Source organism: Chelon labrosus (assembly GCF_963514085.1).
Source record: "Chelon labrosus genome assembly, chromosome: 12".
Taxonomy (NCBI): Eukaryota; Metazoa; Chordata; class Actinopteri; order Mugiliformes; family Mugilidae; genus Chelon; species Chelon labrosus.
Genome location: NC_140345.1, coordinates 22,422,673 through 22,441,255, shown reverse-complemented (window position 1 = coordinate 22,441,255; position 18,583 = coordinate 22,422,673). Strand labels below are relative to the sequence as shown.

The window sequence follows — 18,583 nt, the reverse complement described above, 5'->3', positions numbered from 1 at the left end:
ACAGTTGGTTATATCCAATATGCACTGTGAATTCTTATCTCTTTTTTTTTCTTGTATCCAGCATCTTCTAGGAGATATTACTTGCTTTTTAGTTTCTAAACAATCTACTATGTCAAGTTGCCATCTTCGTCAGGCTACCACTCAGTTGATTTATGAGTTGTTCTTTGCTGATTGCTACTGCAATGTTGAGTGCCAGGAAACAAAACAATAAGGTGAAGGATCCAAAAAACTCTCTGCAGAGCTGAGTTAATGTGCAAAGTTATGTGATGGATAGTTAAACTTAAATTGTTACTCGAGAGGCTTTAAAGTCAGATAAGTGGTCAGTTTTCTTATAAAGTATAGTATTACTCATAAAGCTGTTACAAACAAACAGAAAACACAGCCTGTGTCATGCACTGCAGTGGCTGGTAGACAAAGCTGTGGCGTAGTCAGGCGGGTTGAGCTGTATTCAGCGTCATGGTTGTGTATGGCCCATTCAATAGCCTCCTTTTCTTCCCACACTAATGCCAGAACACTTAAAGACACATCATGCGGGTGGCCTCCCATCTAGGTCAAGCTACAGAGAGACTAGTGGCGTCTGAAGAAAAGAAGTAGGAGCCGCTGTGCTGTCTGTCTGAAAGGTTTCTGATTGCTTCTACCACACACCTTAGCCCGATTCAAGCGCAAAGAAAAAAAAAAAAACTTACAAGTAAAAAGTAATAGCATGTATGAGCCCTGCACTTTAATACTGTCTTTGAATCGGCCATCTCCCTGGACTCTTATCCCCGGGAGCAGCATGTAGCACGGGAAACGTTATGTTATCAGGTGGGAAATGTTGTAGCTAAGCAACCTGCGAATAAACACAAGGCGACTTTAACAAGCAAGACGTATGACGTTCACAGCGAAACATGGCAATGCGAGACATTTCTGGTACCGTGACTAACCGAGAAAGACATGCCCGATTTTCTGATTCAAATGTGATTAACACTGTGATGTAAACTATAGACACGTTCTGAAAACGAGAGTGGTGTTGTGCAGCGCTTTAAAAAAAATAAATAAAAAAAAGCACACAAAATAACCACACTCCAGCCAGGGCCCAGACCAGTGATTATGCGTTGTCCAATCTGTTTTATATCAAGCTAGAAAAATGGCCTTTTAAAGAAAATTGACTTATTAAATTAAGCTATTAGTGCAATTGCGATTAATTTACCCACATAAACACACTGGAAGGACTTGCGGTTATGTGTCTCCTCCCAGTGCGAAGAGCTCTAATGTAATCATGACTGCTGCTGACTTGGCAAGTGTGCAACCAGACTGAGCGAACAAACTTGGAGAAACACATAAACAAGCTATTTTTAGATGTTGAGAAACATTTCAAATTTCAGCGTGGGTCACAAGAAGTTCATGAAGACTCTTGTGACTAAAAACGTATTCTGAGGATACAAATCGTGGGATTTGGAAAAAAAATAAGAAATACTTCCAAAAATGTCTGACTTCAGCCATGTGTGTGCGTAGGAACAGAGTGTGTGTCTGTTTCCATGCAGAGTGAATGAATAATAAATCATCCTACTGTCTAGCAGAGGCAGCATAGAGAAATGGGCAGAAGCCGCAGTGGGAGTTGGTCCTGACAAAGAATGGCTGTTGAATTGGTTTCAAATATTAAAGGGACTGGAGGTGAGATGCCTCAGCTCAGGACTATAATAGGATCACTTATCATTGTTTCCATTGTAAATACTTCCCAATAATATTAGGTAGAGCATAGGTTCTATGCCTATAAAGCCTGTTATGACTGCTTCTTTATGTGCATGTTATTTGCAAATGTATTCTGCTCAGGAGCAATGGGAGGTGTAGTTGAGGCACTGACCTCTCCTGCGGCACAGCAAACCAGTACTCGTGCTTCTTTCCCTGCTGGGCGTACTGCTGCATGGAGGCGCTGGCGCTGGAAACAAAGGTCTTCTTCATGGGCTTCCCCACTCGCAGACACAGGAACTTGTGAGTGCGGTGCTTCCGCCTCCCAGCATACCCTGTACCTGGACAAAGAAGCAAACACATGGTCACAGGAGCACAAAAATCTATGCAATCTATGCTAAGCAGCTGTTGGCTGAAATGCTTCAAACTCTCACGTGAAACCAAGTCAATGTCTGAAATGTCAAGCCATTCATTTTGAATTATAAGAGTTTGCTCAAATACATAGAGTAACTGTGCATGCCCTTCATAATAACTGCTTTATTTATATGACCTTGTTTTCTAGCTCGTATTTGCTGGCCACTTCAGCTAGCATTAGTCATTTAGTGGCAGAAACACAACAGATGAAAGAAATAACTGTATTAGGAGACTATAATTGATAGTGGCACAAACTCTTCAGCCCGTGGTACATTACCAGCGGCCTATTATAAGGTCACAGAGACAGGAAGCAGAAAAAGGCCAGTTTCAATGCAGTGGCTCGTGCTTCAGGTTAGACAACATGTAACTAATAAATAACGAATCTGCTTAGACAACACAACTAAAGGTGACAAATGTCCTTCTTTTAAAAAAAATGAATGAATGGTGTTCAAGCAGTTTGGTTTTGAAGCTGCTGCTGTTCTTTTTGTGGGCTGTGCTAATTGGTGCTAACATTAGCAGAGAATAAAAGGGCAGCCCTGCTGAGACGGCCGTGAATGAGAACTACTTCTGCAGCTCAGCTCTCTGTGTGACAATAATTGGTAGGGAGAAAATGGTAAGTCTCTCACCCACCGTCTTCCTCGGCTTCGCTTTGGACAGCGAAATAGTTTCCGAATCGCTACTACTGTGCGCGTTTAGCTAGAGTGGGCTACGCGGTCACAGGTGAGTCACTGAGTGTGACAGACTGAGCCCACAGTCAGATAACAAGGCTGCAGATTTCAACTACTAATTGTATATTTTACCAGCCATTTTCCAAGGTACAGCTTGGTATTTTTTTAAAGTAACTCTGTAACAACTTCAAGCAGTGACTATCATACTGTTTGGGAACATTTTTTAGAAATCTATCTTTTACGAGTTACAGTGCAGGGAAAAACGGGGTTTGAATCTGAGCACAGTTATGGAACTAGGAGGATATTTATTTGGGATAAATCCCTTTTAAAAAAATTATTTAAAATTAACTGATGCACGTTTATGTTATTTGTACCTCAACATGTGAAAATATATAGAAAAGCATGCAACAGTACAACTAATGTTTTTCTTTTGCTGTTACCAAAAGACAGTTGTAGTGTTTGATATACAGCAGAGTTAAAACCTCTGCAATGATCCCTCCATTTCAAACGCGGCAACGAACACATAATAGGCTTAGTCCACCTTTGTGGAATTTGGTATTTGTATAAATGCACACGAAAGCTGAAGCAGAGAGGGGAGGTGAAATATAAATAACCCCTCTCTGAATGCCGTCTCAGAAGGCATTTTGATGTTGAGTTTAATCGTCACTGTGTTTCCCCTTTCGGGGCAGGTGTGTTTGTGGCACCGTGGCGTTTGATAGGCTTTAGCTTATCGCTCAAAGGAGTGGCCCAGACCACCAGAGCCAGAGATCAAAGAGTTGCACAAAGCCCCATAAAAGCCGGCTAGCTCCGCCAAGCTGATAGCAACAGAGAGGCAGCCATTTCCCTTCGTATTTATGTTCTTATTACTAGCATCGAGGCAGAGTGGAAACGGAAAGGTTATCAGAGCACAACATGACGGAAGTGACTCTGAAGCTCTGAAAGTCTTTAGAAGAATGTGGATGTAGAGGTGCAGCTAAAAGACAACACAAAGTCTGATTCATCATCTGAAAATGTCTTGTACCTGCACCTCTAGGTACAAATAACATGTCTCCTAGCGTGTTTACCCTCTGCAGAGCTCTGTGTGCCGTCCTCTTGCGCCTGCTCTGCATTTTCCTCCTTCTCCTCCTTGCCTTGTTGCATAGTGTCCGTTTTGGAGACATCTGTCCCCTGGTTGGCATCCCCCTGTGGACTGGCTGAGATGGTGTCTGTGGCACCAGGTGTGGCTGAGCTTTGGGACCCCGGGCGAGAGGTGCTGCTGCTGGGACCCTGGGCCTGGCTAGTGCTGCTGCTGGTGGTAGTGGGTGTGCTTGGTGGCTTCTCTACACTATGCTGCTTGGATCCCATGGGGGACTGGCTATCATTCTGTGAGGCAGTGTCTGGTGGATTGTCGTCTGCTTTCTCCGCGACGGGCTCTTCCGGCTGGCTGACCGAGCCACGGGCACTGCCTGGGGCCTGGGAGCCAGCCCCGGTGGCCTCCACCTGGGTGATGGTTTGCACAGATTCTGTGGAAGCGCCTGAGGACTTGTCCAGGCGGAGGTCCTCGCTGGACGCTTGCTCCTCCTCCCTGATGGGGGACAACTCGGTCTCGGTGAAGACGTCTTCGGAGATGGAGCCCTCAGTGCTGCGTGGGGCCGTGCTGCCACTGTCATTGACCCCCGGCTCCCTCAGGCGCTGCTCTGGGTCCTTCTGGGAGGGATGCCTCTCAACTGGCAGAGGCTCCAGGTCACTGGAAACGTATAAGTGGAACAAAATAAGAGTGGGTTTGGATGATATGGCATTTGGTACATTTGTCGTGTTTAGCGTGCAGGACTCCACAAAGCACTTCACAGATACACCTAAAAAATACACAACTGCCGTATTCCATGACTCTCGAGGAAAAGAATACGACTCTGTTCCTGGCTTGGGTTTGACATTTCAAATTTGTAACACAGGCAGACTGTTAGCGTGTTACAGACTGGGACCGCAGCATACGAAAGATAGTACTGTTTCAGGAATGCATTGTGGAAAATGTAGGCTCCATGGTTTGTGGAGCTTGACCCAAACAAGGAACTAAAGTTCAAGGCACCTCTCGCTCTACAGCCTCCATTTTTGAACCTTTATTGAAATATACTGTCTTGAAACTTCATAGAAGCTCATCATGAAACACCTTCAAGCAATCACCTGCCACTTTAATAATAATAACAACTAATTATAGTGAATAGACGACTGCAAACGTTTCCTTGATGAATGCAAACAACTTGAGAGGTGGTATCTGATTGCTACTTCTGCTTCTATTTTATAAAAGAACCTCGAAATGAAGTTCAAAGGAGTAATTCTGCACAATCGACAGGCTTTTCTGGACAATGTTATACTCAGGTGCCAGTTTAGTACCATCCAACAACAGTGATTGTGGGTGATGTTGCTCTGTTTTTCCTTATCTTGACAGGCACATCAATTAATTTGTCCACGCTACTGTAGGGAACAGCATGGAAATAATACAGCACCAGACCAGGCACTTAACATCCCTGCGTGGACAGGTCTGCATGTCGTGATTCATAAGTAGCAGCATAACCGAATGTCCATGATACCCAGAAGTGTTTTGCGAATGCGGCAGTCAAACCAAAATAGCTTTGTCTTGTTTATGCAGAACTCAAGAAGAGGTTGCAGGCAAACAGACAAAACACTTATAACCAGCTCGCTACGAAGGATCACATCCTGCAGGCACTTGTTGCTCAGCTGTGTGTTTAGACAGCGAGAGAGAGAGAGAGGTCAGCGGAGAGACGATGGGCCACAGCTGAGAAAACAGCTGGGCCTGGCACAAAACCCAGCTATTTGCCAGCAGTAATAAAAGCTCCACGGGCAACACTCCAGCTAAACACAGATCTGCCCAAACCCTGTTACCACCAGCAGAAACAGGGGCGCAAACCTGCATACATATGGCTTTCGCAACACAGAAACAGTCAAAGTAAAGCAAAAAAAAAAAAACAGACAAACCCGTGGGAGGAAACACAAGTGAATCCTCCAAAGTTACTGCTTCCTCCTGCATAAAGAGGTGAGCAATCACAATGTAGGAGGGTGAAGGCACGCTTCATTAACCCTGGTGTGATTGCCGTTTCCTTTTTGCTTTGCTATGTGAGGGGAAAGACTTATACTGTCGGCTGGTTGCTGATGCAATCTGACCGAGGGTGCAGCAGAGAATGACATTGATTACAGCGAGGCTGCTGCGTTTCTGTGATGACGAGAGTGGAGGATACGAACTCCATGTCTGTGTCTAAGGATTTATGTAGGAGTAAATCAGTGTGGGCCTTTGGGTCTGCATATACTTTAAATAATTTCTCCCAACAGAACTCATCCTGTATTACTACAAAGCTTGAACCTACAGTGTCTCTCTGTTTTCTCTTACTCTGGGACGTCCTCTCTGATTTTTGGGTCGGTGATCTCCTTGCAGATGGCGGCAGACTGCACCTCCTCCAGGGGACACATGATGCCGTACTCCTCGCACCCGTGGGCCTGAACCAGGGGGTCCATGCGATGAGGGTCGAACATGATGTTGTTCGGCGTCACCAGCAACACCCCGCTCACCGCACCCTGGTGACAAGAGGGGAGGAGAGAGGAACGGGTGAGGAACAACGGCATGCATCGGGCCGTCGATAAATAAAAACTACAGCGTAGCATGTAATCTGCCACGAATGATAATCAGAAAGCACTGGAGGCCAAATCCATTTTAAACTACAAATGTCCTAAATCAAGTAGAAAGTATCGACTGTCGGCGCTGACCACTTCAGTGCTTTCATTTGGTACCTGGGAGTGAATCAGCAGCGGTTCAATACCATGGATTTGTGGGTGTGAGTGCGAGAGAGCAGGACGGCTGCCTGGACACACACATGCGCACACACTGTGTAAATTTCAGTGTGGGACGCCCTGTTAGGTGGCTGCCATCCTGGCCTGCACTGAATCAAACCATGACCAACAACCACAACACACACACCTACTTTGACCAGACCTGTGTGTGCTCTGTGATCAAATTTATCAAAAGTAAAGAAAGTTTAATTTTAGCTGCTGTAAAATTTCAAATCAAAGGATTCCCTTGCATTAGCCGCCTCTCCCATATCCATTCTCTGATGAGTCACAACTGTTTTGGAGGCACAACAGAGACCTACACAATATTAGGAAGGTGGTCATAATGTATATATGGTTATTTATTTTGACGAATCACTTAGTCAACAGGTTTTCAGTGTTTTTCTTTGGGAATGGACCCCGACACTGCTGCTGTTTGTCTAACCTAGCCACAGTAACACATGAAGTTGGGGCTTGACAAAGGGCAGGAAGTGTCTGGCGACAAAATGCCAACAAAGTGTAAAATTAGGTGTAAATTCTGCAACATTAGACAAATATATAAATAGGAAATAAAGGGTCAGACTATATCAGGAGATAAAGACATAAACAACATCTAACCATCCCGAGGACCATTTAACGCCTCGAACGCTCCAGTGAGCCGCAGACTCCGTGATAAACATTAACTATAATGAGTTAAATTAAACTACAGTCAGCAGGAGAGAGGCTTCTCTTGATGTGATGCTCTAACAGGGCTATTCATATCTGCCCACTCATGTTTGCACAGTTTCAGTGTTTAATGGACTCTATTTTCTTCTTTTCCCGTTTCTTAAAAAGAACAACAATCATGATCATAACAATAAAACAAACTGGAAAGAGTCTAAAACTGGACTAGTTATTGTCGTGGCCTCGACTGCAGAAAGCGCAACTGAAAATGTGAAACAATAATATAACTGAATCTATTTGGTATTTTCTATTGATTTCTTGATTTAAACTACTGACTCATAAAAGAAGCACTTGACCTTTGACTTGAGTTAAGCCTTGATAATAAGCAACGATGCACAACTTTACATTGGATGCTTGCAGAGAATTATTTTCTTTTCATTTGTTTCATAATTTTACATTTCCAGTCTGTCTAGAAAGTATGAAGTGCGTCGAGTGGCTGCAGCTGGCAGCTCTCGCGCATGTTTACATGTTTGGTTCAGTTCTTTGATACCAGTGCTTCCATCTGCCACATGCAGCGGTAGGTGTTCTCAGCTCCTGGCACTAAAGCGGTTCGCCCTCGTCTATCAAGTACCACACACTTGTGAATGTGCGTGTGCTTTATACGGTATCTTACCTTGCCATCGGTGATGTACTTGCAGTTGATCTTGAGGAACTTCTCTGTGAGGGCCTCTTCCTCCTCGGAGGTGGATGACACCACTCTGGACTGGCGCAAGGCTGAGAACACAGGGGGGTGAACGGCCTCTGGTCTTGGGGGGCCATCGGAGTCCTGGAGGAATGATGGGCGGTAAACAGCATGTGTTATCATCTGAGATTCTTCTGACATTAAATAAGATAGGGCGTGGGTAGTATTTTTAGCTGTATGGCTGTGGGATGAATCCAAAACTATAAACCCGGTGTATGCACCTTATCCGAATCTCTAACCGACCATCAACCAAACAGACAGCTCGAAATTAATGAGCACAAGAGACTGAGCACAGCTTTCTCAACAACTACTTTGTGTCTCATTTCATCAGACTAATGCGTTCCGAGTCTTTAAATATGTTATCTATATATAAACTGATATTTTCTCCTCAGTGGGACAATCATGTTAAAATGAAACACAGAGACGAGCCAAAAAAATGCACCTCTCGTGTGCTTGGGCACCGCTTCACAGTTTAGCTAAAAAAAACATTTATAAGTGGCGTTTATTTATGGAGAACAACTTGATGACTAATTAGTGTTAAGGCAAACTGAGAGAAGGGACCGAGTAAAAATATGGTTGGACCTGGTTTATTGAAATAATAAAAGTGTGTGTGATAACAGTTTAGCTATTTGGTGTAATAAATGAATACCATATAAACTTTAAATATACTCGTAAGCAATAATATCACTAAACAACAGCTATTTTGGACTCCAAATAGCCCAAAGCTGATTATCAGACAACGGGCCCCTGGCCACAGACACGTTGGAGCCAATTCAGGAACATCCTGGCAGCTGCTTTTTGTGGCTCTTCACAGTTGTTTTGCATCTCTCTGTGGCCATTTTGTGTCTAATTTGTTTCTGTTTGTGGTAGATGCGGCTCTCTCCGAGGCTGTTTTGCATCCGTCTGTGGCAACTTTGCATCTACTCATTCATTTTGTGTTTTTCTCTCTCTCTCTCTTCCTCCTCATTTTCCCTTCACTTTCAAAACAAAACTAAAAGTCCCATCATGCAGATGTAACGTCCAGGGGCGCCGAGCCTGTACAAAGTAGGTTTCTTCAGTTATCCATCAATGATACCACCTGTCACATTTTGCACAATAATTACTTTACTCGTGCATTTAAAGGAAGTGCATGCGCTGAAACAAATCTGTGTATTCTTTATGTATGTGGAGCATGAAATTCGATGCCCAGTGGAAAATAAGCTAAACTGAACAGTTGGGAGACACCAGTGAAAAATAAGACATTAGACATATACTGTATATTTTAATCACACAGGGGAATTCTTTCCTGACTTTCTGACAAGCACTCCTCACACTTCTCCTCTAAATCGGCATCTTTCCTTACAGAAGATCTCCTCCACCATTAGCTGTATCAGAAATGGAGGAGGCGCAGTACAGGGACCAAATAGAAAGGACCTAATAAAAAGGTTAAGTGGATGGTGTGACAACAACCAGGTTCAGCTCAACTTAGTAGCTGTTTGAGGACTTCCAGCGCAGCAGCAGGCCACCCACCCCTGTCGCCATCAAGGAGGAGGTGGTGACTTGACTGACTGTACAACACTGAGGCCCTTTACAGTAAAAAGACAGAGCACGCTGTTCTTTCTTTCTGAGAAGACTCTGGTCCTTTAATGTGCGCTGTAGTGGCAGATGCCATTTTCCTGCCGTCGTGTGCTGGGGAGGTGGCATTGAGACCTGTGGCACCAGCAAACTGGGCACATTGCGGAAGACGTTGCGGGACTGGAAGTGGACAGTGTGGAAGCAGTGCGAGAGGAGGAGAGAGGGACGCTAAAAAGCCATCGGGAGCAACGACTGTCGTCTTTATGCCGAGCTGGGGCCGCTCAGGAGTGCGTTCAACCACAGACGCCTCCAGCCACGAGCTTAAAAGCGTTAAGGAGGCCGTCAGACTCCACAGCGCCACATCACGAAGTACCTCTGACCTCAGCTGACTGCCACGCATGGCCATCTGCCTCATCAAAACGAACTGTGTATAATCCCCTTGCAGAAATAAAGTTTTCTGAACCTGAATTACACAGACTGCTGTCATTATTTACTACAGCCATTGCACAATTTACTGAGATTACTGCACATATCCATATCTATTGTACACTTATTGAACATGGTCATATTAGTTGTGTTTGCCAAATACCAAAGCTGTTTGCACATGTACAGTACATACAGATCTCCTACAGGTCCATTTAGATACATCTGGTCTTATCTATACTGATATACATACATATATTAGATATATTAATGGCTATAACCAGCAACCGTTTGAACAATGTATTTAAGATGCACTCAGATCTGCAGACACCACACTGATAATATTACTATAATCACTTTTCTACAATCTGCCAGATGTTAAGAAGGAATTTAAATTATGTACCAAGTAGCCTTTATAAATTACAATGACAAACACTCTACAAAGCAACAGTGTTGCTGTTTCGCCATTTATGCCTAGGTAACTGTGAAATCTGCCACAGATGGTGTGTGTGCTGGGCTGGAAACATGAGGTATGGTGGGGATTGGTGTTTTTTTTTTTTATTTTTTTACCAGCGGCCTGTTGCCATGCAATGACTGAGCCACAGGGAGAGACTGACTGAAGCCTGCGCACGGGGACAACTATTGGGTCTGGTTGACCGAGCAATGGTAACAGTGGCGTACTGGTGGAGCTGAGTGAAATGTGAAAGATGAGGGAAAAAGGCACGAGAAAGGACAAAAGGAGTGTAAAAGCAGCAGCTGAAGCAGTGGGTTCAGTGGAAATAAAGAGAGTTTAAGGCAATGAAAGGGCGTGATTGGAGTGAAGACAAAGAACAAAAAGGGAAAGCAGGACACAGTGGAGTGTGTGGGAGTAGTTAACATCGAGGATATTCAGCCGGCGGAGAAGTGAAGTGAAGAGCGGCGAAGAGCTACAGTACCAGAAGTGAAGAGCTTAGAGAGGAGAGCCCGAGCCCATAACAACTGTCTGCTGTCTTCCTGACTCCCACCCCCACACCTCCCCCTCGCCGTCTCCCAGCGCAGTCGACACACAGCCTGAAGCTACTGACCCACACCGACACAAGCAGCCCAGACACTGGCAGCCGGGGAAGGCTGAGGGGGCTGGCCAATCTGTTACAGCCAAAACAAGCCTCTTTGAAAAAGCAGAGGACCTAAAAAAAAAATGTAAACTGGAGATAAAGAGGAGAGGAAGCTGGAAATAATGAGTATCATCAAAACGACACAGGTTCTCTGATAAGCGTCTCCTGTTGATGGATTTAGGATGCGAGGCCCAGCTGTTAAAAATGAGAACCCTGTGTGGGAATTGGACAACAATTTCCAAGCAAGTCACTTCCCAGCGACACATTCAAACTAGCCCTCCTCCTCTGGGATTAAATATGAGATGAAGGAGCACACCTGGGTGAACATGTGCAGCACACACCTGGACTGAAACGAACGGCGACACGCGTCAAAACATATCCCCCTTCATGGGAACGCGTAACAAACACAGCCTCAGATTGCCTGTCATTAAACCGGGGACGTCTCACGAAGGGGTGTTATGTGTTGGTAACAAAATAACACCCGTCGCACATCCCACACAGTCCACACCAGAGAGAGGACTGTGAAGGCGCTCTCGCTGTCCGTCAGCTGAGAGCGGCTGCTGGTGTTTTGCCAAATGTTAGCTGTTCCAAACTGCTGCAGCTTCATCTGTAATGATGCGGCTGTGTGGGATGATAATCAGACAATACAAAATAGTAAACTGTAAAAAAAAGTTAAGGCTGTTTCACTGACGAGCTATCTCCCTTTATTCAGCTTTTAATGTGAAATTCTTATTAATAACTAGTTGATAAAACTTAACAACGACAAAAACTAGAGCTTGCTTCCTCAGGTCATGAAGTTTAATGAGGTGTGATGATACATAATAGTGAGCTTTTCTCTTTCCACAGAACCTTGCATAGTCATCCTACATCACCCGATCCAAGCATCCAATCCCAGCTGACGCATCTGACCGTGCAGCCAACTCCTCTTTCTCCCCTGTGGCTCCTCCGCTCCGTGACTACCTGCGCTGCTGTCTCCTTCCTGCTACACGTTGCTATTGGCTGCCTGAGCTGCGTTCTCATGCCAACGCCCCACCTACAGCTGCCTGGCTCTTGCTCTTGCTGTTGATTACATTCCTCTATGACATACTAAATATCTGCAGGGATTTGCCAGCGTCATCCCTTGTTGGTTCATTGTACTCCAGGTTAAGCGTCAAGCAGGCTAATACACCTATGTTTAGCTTAAAGCAGCAGTTCTTTGTGTTTTTGGCACGTTGTACACTCGCTGCCTTGTCAGAGGAAGTTCTGTTTGTTTAATGTTAATTTAAATGGGATGTTACTTATAATTGCTGAACAAATACACTATACTACTATACAACTGCACTTACAGAGATAGAAGCTGGCCTCTTTGTGGAGCTGACTGACTGCTGAAGGAGTCAAATAAGATGTGCCACTTAAACAAGCTGCTGATTACTCTGCAAACCGACAGCTAGAGTGCTTTGCAGAAATCAAGGCATGGCTGGCAGTACTTTTTATTTTTTTTGCACCTAAACGATAACAAGACTGAGGTCATGCTGTTTGGGCCCAGTGATGCATCCAAGGTCCATGCTGATCTGGGGCCTTTAAATCAACATTTGACACAGACAGCAACAAACCTTGGTGTAAGACTCGACAGCGATATCAAATCTGATGCACGGGTTAAATCAGTGGTTATGTCCAGTTTTTTATCAACTGAGACAACTGGCTAAAGTGAAACCATTTCTTTCTCTGCATCACTTTGAGATGGGCTTAGCCAATTTTGGCGGCAATTCATTGGCTCCACAGTATCTTCCTGACTTGCTCCAGGTGTATGCTCCCTCGCGCTCTCTCAGGTGGGTAGATCTGTCATTGTTGTGACAGAACAACAGGTCTTTGGGTCATATGGGTTGAGGGGGAGGGGCCTCTGTGGATCATCCCACAGATACTTGTGCTGTTTTTCATGTATTTTTTTTAGTTGTTCCTAAAGTGTTTTTGTGTGTGCCTGTGTCAGGCTGCATCCTGCTGGGGATGGCTGCTGCCATCAAGGAGTGTCATTGCTATGGGGTGGGGGTGCCTGGTATGGTCTAGGTGGGTGCTACATGTCTAAGTAACATTCACACGAATGCCAGGTCAAGTTTCCCAGCAGCACATTACACTGTCACAAGATGGTCTTCTATTTTCCAAAAGCTTTTCTAATTAACTTCTACACAACAATTTATAATACCCCTTTTCTTCTGACTAAGTGAGCTACCAGCCAGTGTTGAGTAAGTACACCTTAGGGTACAACTACCCTGGTTGGAAATCACCAGTTTAATGCTAACTAGCATTAAACAGACACACCACTACTATAGAACTTAAAATGAACACTTCACCTCATGATCTAATATGACCTGTGTTTGTTCTGCACTGGGCTCCAAGGCATCCAATGTTTTCTCAGCTGGTGCCGGAGTGTGCTACTGTGAGGGGTGCTATTAACCTCACCAGCCTGTTTGTTATATCCCGTAACTCTCAGCTTTATCCAAAAAACTAGGACAGTGAGGTAACAGACAGCAGGAAATGGAAAGGGTGAACTCAGACAACCACACAGAAAAGTCAATGAGGACAAATTGATGTGGCTATTTAAGCTGAAACCGTGATGTGGCTATGTCCTGAAGAGACCAGATTCCAGTCTTGAAAACAGGATTATTCTTCCTACGAGTGAGAGTGTTAAGATCAAAGTGAACTGGCTGCTGCACTGAAATCCGAAGATAAAAGAGCTGCCGTGCAGGCCTCAGACTGTTGGAGAGGGATGTTAGGAAAGAAGAGCGTTGAACTGGACGTGGAGCGAGAGAAAAGCTGAGGGGGGGGGGGGTTGCTGGCATAACTTGACATAACCACCAGGAGCTTGTCTAAGGGTTTCAGTCGAGATAGGTGGATGGAGGGAGGAAGGGAGGAAGGAGCGCATCACAGTAATCCACTTTGCAGGAAGCTGACAGTGATGATGGGGACAGAAGACGAGTGCGAGAGTGTTAGATGACAGCTGTGGTGGGGCCAGCTGAAATCAATAACCTTCTAGTTTCAAAACAATATTTCTTCGCGCATGGTTAGAAGCGTGAAGTAAGAAATATGGCTTCTAACCGTGGGTAAAAGTGAAGTAATAAAGGACAGATGTTATTCCAGCGACTGTCCTTGTCCACATACGGCCGATGGAAAAAGCTCTCTAAAACATTTAGGAATATAAAATTCATACGATTCTGTGCAATAATAAAGATTTCCAAATGGGAGTCTGCAGGTGCCACCCAGGTTTGACCTTGATAGTGACACATGCTGCAACTAAAAATCAATCCACAGCTCCACCTTGTGGGCATGGTGCAGTCTGCATGAAAGTACAATGGTTAGGATTCCTCAAATGCATGTCCTTAAGTACTGATGTTTGTATCACAGCACATATTCTACAACAATGAAGATATATTCAGTACACACTATACAATATCTTTTTTAATTACAATATCTATATTAAAAATGGCAGGTGTAGCAGGTGCTTGATTTTAAAAGATGGCACCAGATATACAGGGAACCTAAACTGGTTCTACTTCCTCCAATACTAATATTAGATCCCTCCCCAGTGGAAGAGAGGAAGGAAGGAAGGAGGGAGGGAAAATCGGTGCCAAAAGAGGAAGAGAGAGAAGGTCACAGTAGTAGCTGTACCACCATGGTGAGTGTGCGCGTGTGTGTGTGTCAGATTGAACACGAGGAAGGTCTGGACAGGACAAAGAGGACGCGCCTGCCCACACAGATGACCAGAGAGCAGCTACGCCAGCGAGCCGGCGGATGCCAAATAATCAGACGACAGCAAGACCGCCAGCCGGAGAGTCAGACAGCAGCTACCCGTGCACGCACACGTGTACACGCTCGCTTGCACGGACGGACACACACACAGGCAGCCAACGATCCATGCCTGTAAAACGTGTTACTTTTTCCTGCCAATACCAGCGGGCCAGCAGGCAGAGCGATAGCACGAAGACGCTTCAGAGCTGCCTTTAGCTGCATCAGAAAAACACTGTACAACTACCTGGATGGTTTAAACCTTTTACCTTGCTTACTGATGCATGAGAAGTGTTGTACAACAAGTAGTGCATTAAAGCATATGACGGACTAACTAACACACACATTTAACAGCAGACTTTCGGATGTGACACCTGTTACGTATAACCTCTATTTTCTCTTTAACGTTATGGGAACTGAAAGGTATTCATTCATTCAGCAGGAGACTTGGCCAATTTTGTCGTTACAGAAACTGAAAAATCTCCTGTGTATTTAAGGCAGGCATGGGAAGAAGGCTCGTGTGAAAGATTGTGTGAAGACACCTGGGCCAACAGTTTATAACACATACGCAAATGCTTCATAAAAAGGAATGGCTAAATCCATTTTAAGGTACACACAGGTTGATCTATTACTTAAACTTATAGTCACATCCTGGACAATGTGGCGGATGCAGCACCGCAAAAAGCAGCTGTTGTGGTGTAAGAACAAATAGCACCGGCTTACGCTCGGATATATAACATACCCATACTGGTTTAATACTCAGCATGTGGTGGTTAACGTTAAATAGGATATTCTTGCATAGAAAAAATGACGAAAAATACTATACTTGAACGTACTGTATGTCCAAATTCTTTTAAGCATTTACCGTTATTTTCTGTCTGTCACTAGCTACAGTAGAGTCACTTTAATGACACACAGCAGTTAAAGGGGAACTACTGTTTTTTACAACCTGGAGCTTATTTCTGGCATAAAATACATTTGTTTACTCACCCATAGAACTTTTGTGTCATTTGGAGTCCTTTGGAAGATATTTAGCTCCAGCGGAGGACCACGTATGTCCATATAGTGGGAGTGACTGGGGCACCAAAACGCAGCCTCTAAATAACACATTATCTGCCGCAAAACATGTACATTTCACCCATATGTTATGATACGCTAGTGCTATTCCCCGTTAAGTCCGGAGTTACCTGTTATCATCATCCGGGGTCTATAGATTGACCTACTAACCTCTGACCTGGATGATGTCATCTCTGAGCGCCACGCTCACCTGCAATGGTCGGCTTGTTTACCTGTAATTTACTACTGTTAGAATCAGAAAAATATTCAGCCATGTTGCAAATAACTGAGGTTGTGGACGACGACTTTGTTTATAATGGACGTCCTCACCGTTTTGAGCCAAAGTATACGGATGAGGAGCTCGTTGAAAGGAGGATGCGGAGGCAGAGAGAGGAACAGCTGGCCAGAGAACAACAAACCGCTGCACATCCACAAACAGGTAACTCCGGACTCAACGGGGAATAACAAAATATTGGTGAATTGGTGAAAAGTTTCACGCCAGATAATGCGTTATTTAGAGACTGCGTTTCGGTGCCCCAGTCACTCCCACTATATGGATATACGTGGCGCTCCGCTGGAGCTAAATATCTTCCGAAGGACTAAAAATGACACCAAAGTTATATGGGTGAGTAAACGATTGTATTTTATGCCAGAAATAAGTTCCAGGTTGTAAAAAACGGTAGTTCCATTTAACATACTATACAGTAGTAGGACAGAATCGCATGACTAGACATAGAGAAGAAATTAGAAGAAATTAGAGGACAGGAGCTCGGTGCGAGAGAGAAGACAGTAGAGGACATGTGTTTCTTGTTTATGGCCCTGTAATGGCAAAGAAAATTGCCACTACAGCACTGGAAGGTACATCCATCTTCACATTAGCACTGACTAAATGTGGAGTAACTCACCTCAAAAGAATCAGGGTCGCTATGAAGGAAACACCGGCGTTTTGGAACATCTGGACATCACTACACATGTGAATGTTCCTCCTTCAACCAATTTCTGTACATTTCTTTAGATTTCCTGTTTAATTTGCATGGGAAAGAAATGGGCAGTTGTAAATGCTAAAGAACTTTGATAAGCCAAAAGCCAATGTTCCTGGCCTGCAGCGGTGACAACTGTGGAATGAGCCAGAACAAGTCGGAGCAGAGGGCTCTATCTTGCAACTTAAGCTGTTTTTCACACATGCATTGCAGCCGTGAACTAATTTAGACATTACACAGAGGAATATGTGAGAACGCAAATGTCAGAATCAGTTGGACTGGACATTAAACAGAGTTTAAGTTGTCAGCTCCCAAGTACAAAGTCCTTTACGTGTCCAACGAAGCCCATGTGTGAACAGAGTTGGTAATCATCCGGAAAATACAGAGCAAGCGAATGTGTATGTGGTGTACGTCCTTGCCCCGTGTCCTTGCTTCCACACTCTCTACCCAGGCGCCAACCCGTACCAAAACCAAATGGAGTATTTCCAGTGAGACCCAGTGAGACATGACCACTCTGCTGTTGTCTGCAACACGTGTGAACAGGGCAGACAGTTTTGGGAGATGCGTTAATGTGTGAAAGTAGTGTTAAACGACTTGAAGGATGTGTTGCCAATGTTTTGATGTCAGATGTCACAGAGTAACTTTTAAGGTCTTTAAAGGCAGAGTTCATGTCGGGCAGGTGGGAGCTGATCTGGTGTCGCATTCAGGACCGACAGGATATTCCCCAAAAACACGCAGGATTTCAGCTGTGACACAAATAAGAATACGAAGCAGGAAGCCATCTATCTGAACATCTAACAGTTTTTTTTTTTTTTTTTTTTAACATCTTGTACTGCATCTGACTTCTTTGATATCTTAATCTCAAAAAGAGAAGCATCCTAAAGTGGTTTCTCTTCAGGGCACTCGCCTTCATCAGGGTTATATCAGCTATTTGCTGCACGCGCCGCTATTACTATACACCTCCAAGAACCATTCATTTCGATAATATCCTCAATGAGACGAGCGTGCCAGGCACCAAAATAGGCTTGTAATTAAAAGATGCTGGGTATCCTTGAGAAAAAAGAAAATACGCGGAGCGAGTTATTAAGGTTCTTCCTGTGGTTTAAAAAAATCAGACGGCACCTGGAGGCTGCATCCTTCTATACAACTAGCGACACACAGGAAGGCGAAAGATAGGAGTGTGCAGGCAGGCGCACACACGAACATGCAGAGCTGACAGATACAGACGCACTTTCACACACTCTGTTGACACATTGGGTGAGGTAATATTCCCTCCCTTCTGCCTTCCAAGCAAGCACACTTCCTCTGCCTTGAATAATTGCTGCCTGAATGCGTGTCTGGTAGAGCGAGCTTCTCCGTTCATTAGTTGCTCTAAATATCAGACATGGCATCACTTTTAAAGGCTTAATTTCTCCGCAGTCACAGTCCCTCTCTCTCTGATCCTCCCCCGTCGAGAGGCGCGGAATATGCTCCTGTTCTCGCAGGCAATGGCCTAAATAGATAAGTAGTAAATGAACGGGGGCCCTTCTTTTGGCAGCCGCTGAGAAATTAACGGACAGAGACGAGAGCGGACCGCAGGGAGGAAGCGCGTGGTCGGAGGGCGTCTAAACACGAAACGGAGCAGCATCGAGAGCGGACGGCGACGGAGACCTCCATTTTCTTGCGAAAGCGGCAAAACAGGACCCACGTTTCCATGGAGACCAGCAAACAGTCATATTTCTTAGGGGACCGCCGGGCTTCCTGCAG

At 44.7% G+C, this 18,583-nt stretch overlaps 1 protein-coding gene across 7 annotated transcripts in view; it reads right to left on the bottom strand.

Moving 5' to 3' along the window:
• oxr1a (oxidation resistance 1a) overlaps positions 1 to 18,583 on the bottom strand; it is a 142,563-nt gene that overhangs the window by 11,152 nt on the left and 112,828 nt on the right. For all 7 annotated transcript variants that reach the window (XM_084557753.1, XM_084557754.1, XM_084557752.1 and 4 more), the window contains 4 exons: positions 7,903 to 8,055; positions 6,133 to 6,317; positions 3,815 to 4,476; positions 1,844 to 2,009 (listed from right to left, as the gene is read on the bottom strand). In XM_084557753.1, the coding sequence (XP_084413879.1) occupies positions 1,844 to 2,009; positions 3,815 to 4,476; positions 6,133 to 6,317; positions 7,903 to 8,055 (1,166 nt within the window). The remainder of the gene's footprint in view (positions 1 to 1,843; positions 2,010 to 3,814; positions 4,477 to 6,132; positions 6,318 to 7,902; positions 8,056 to 18,583) is intronic.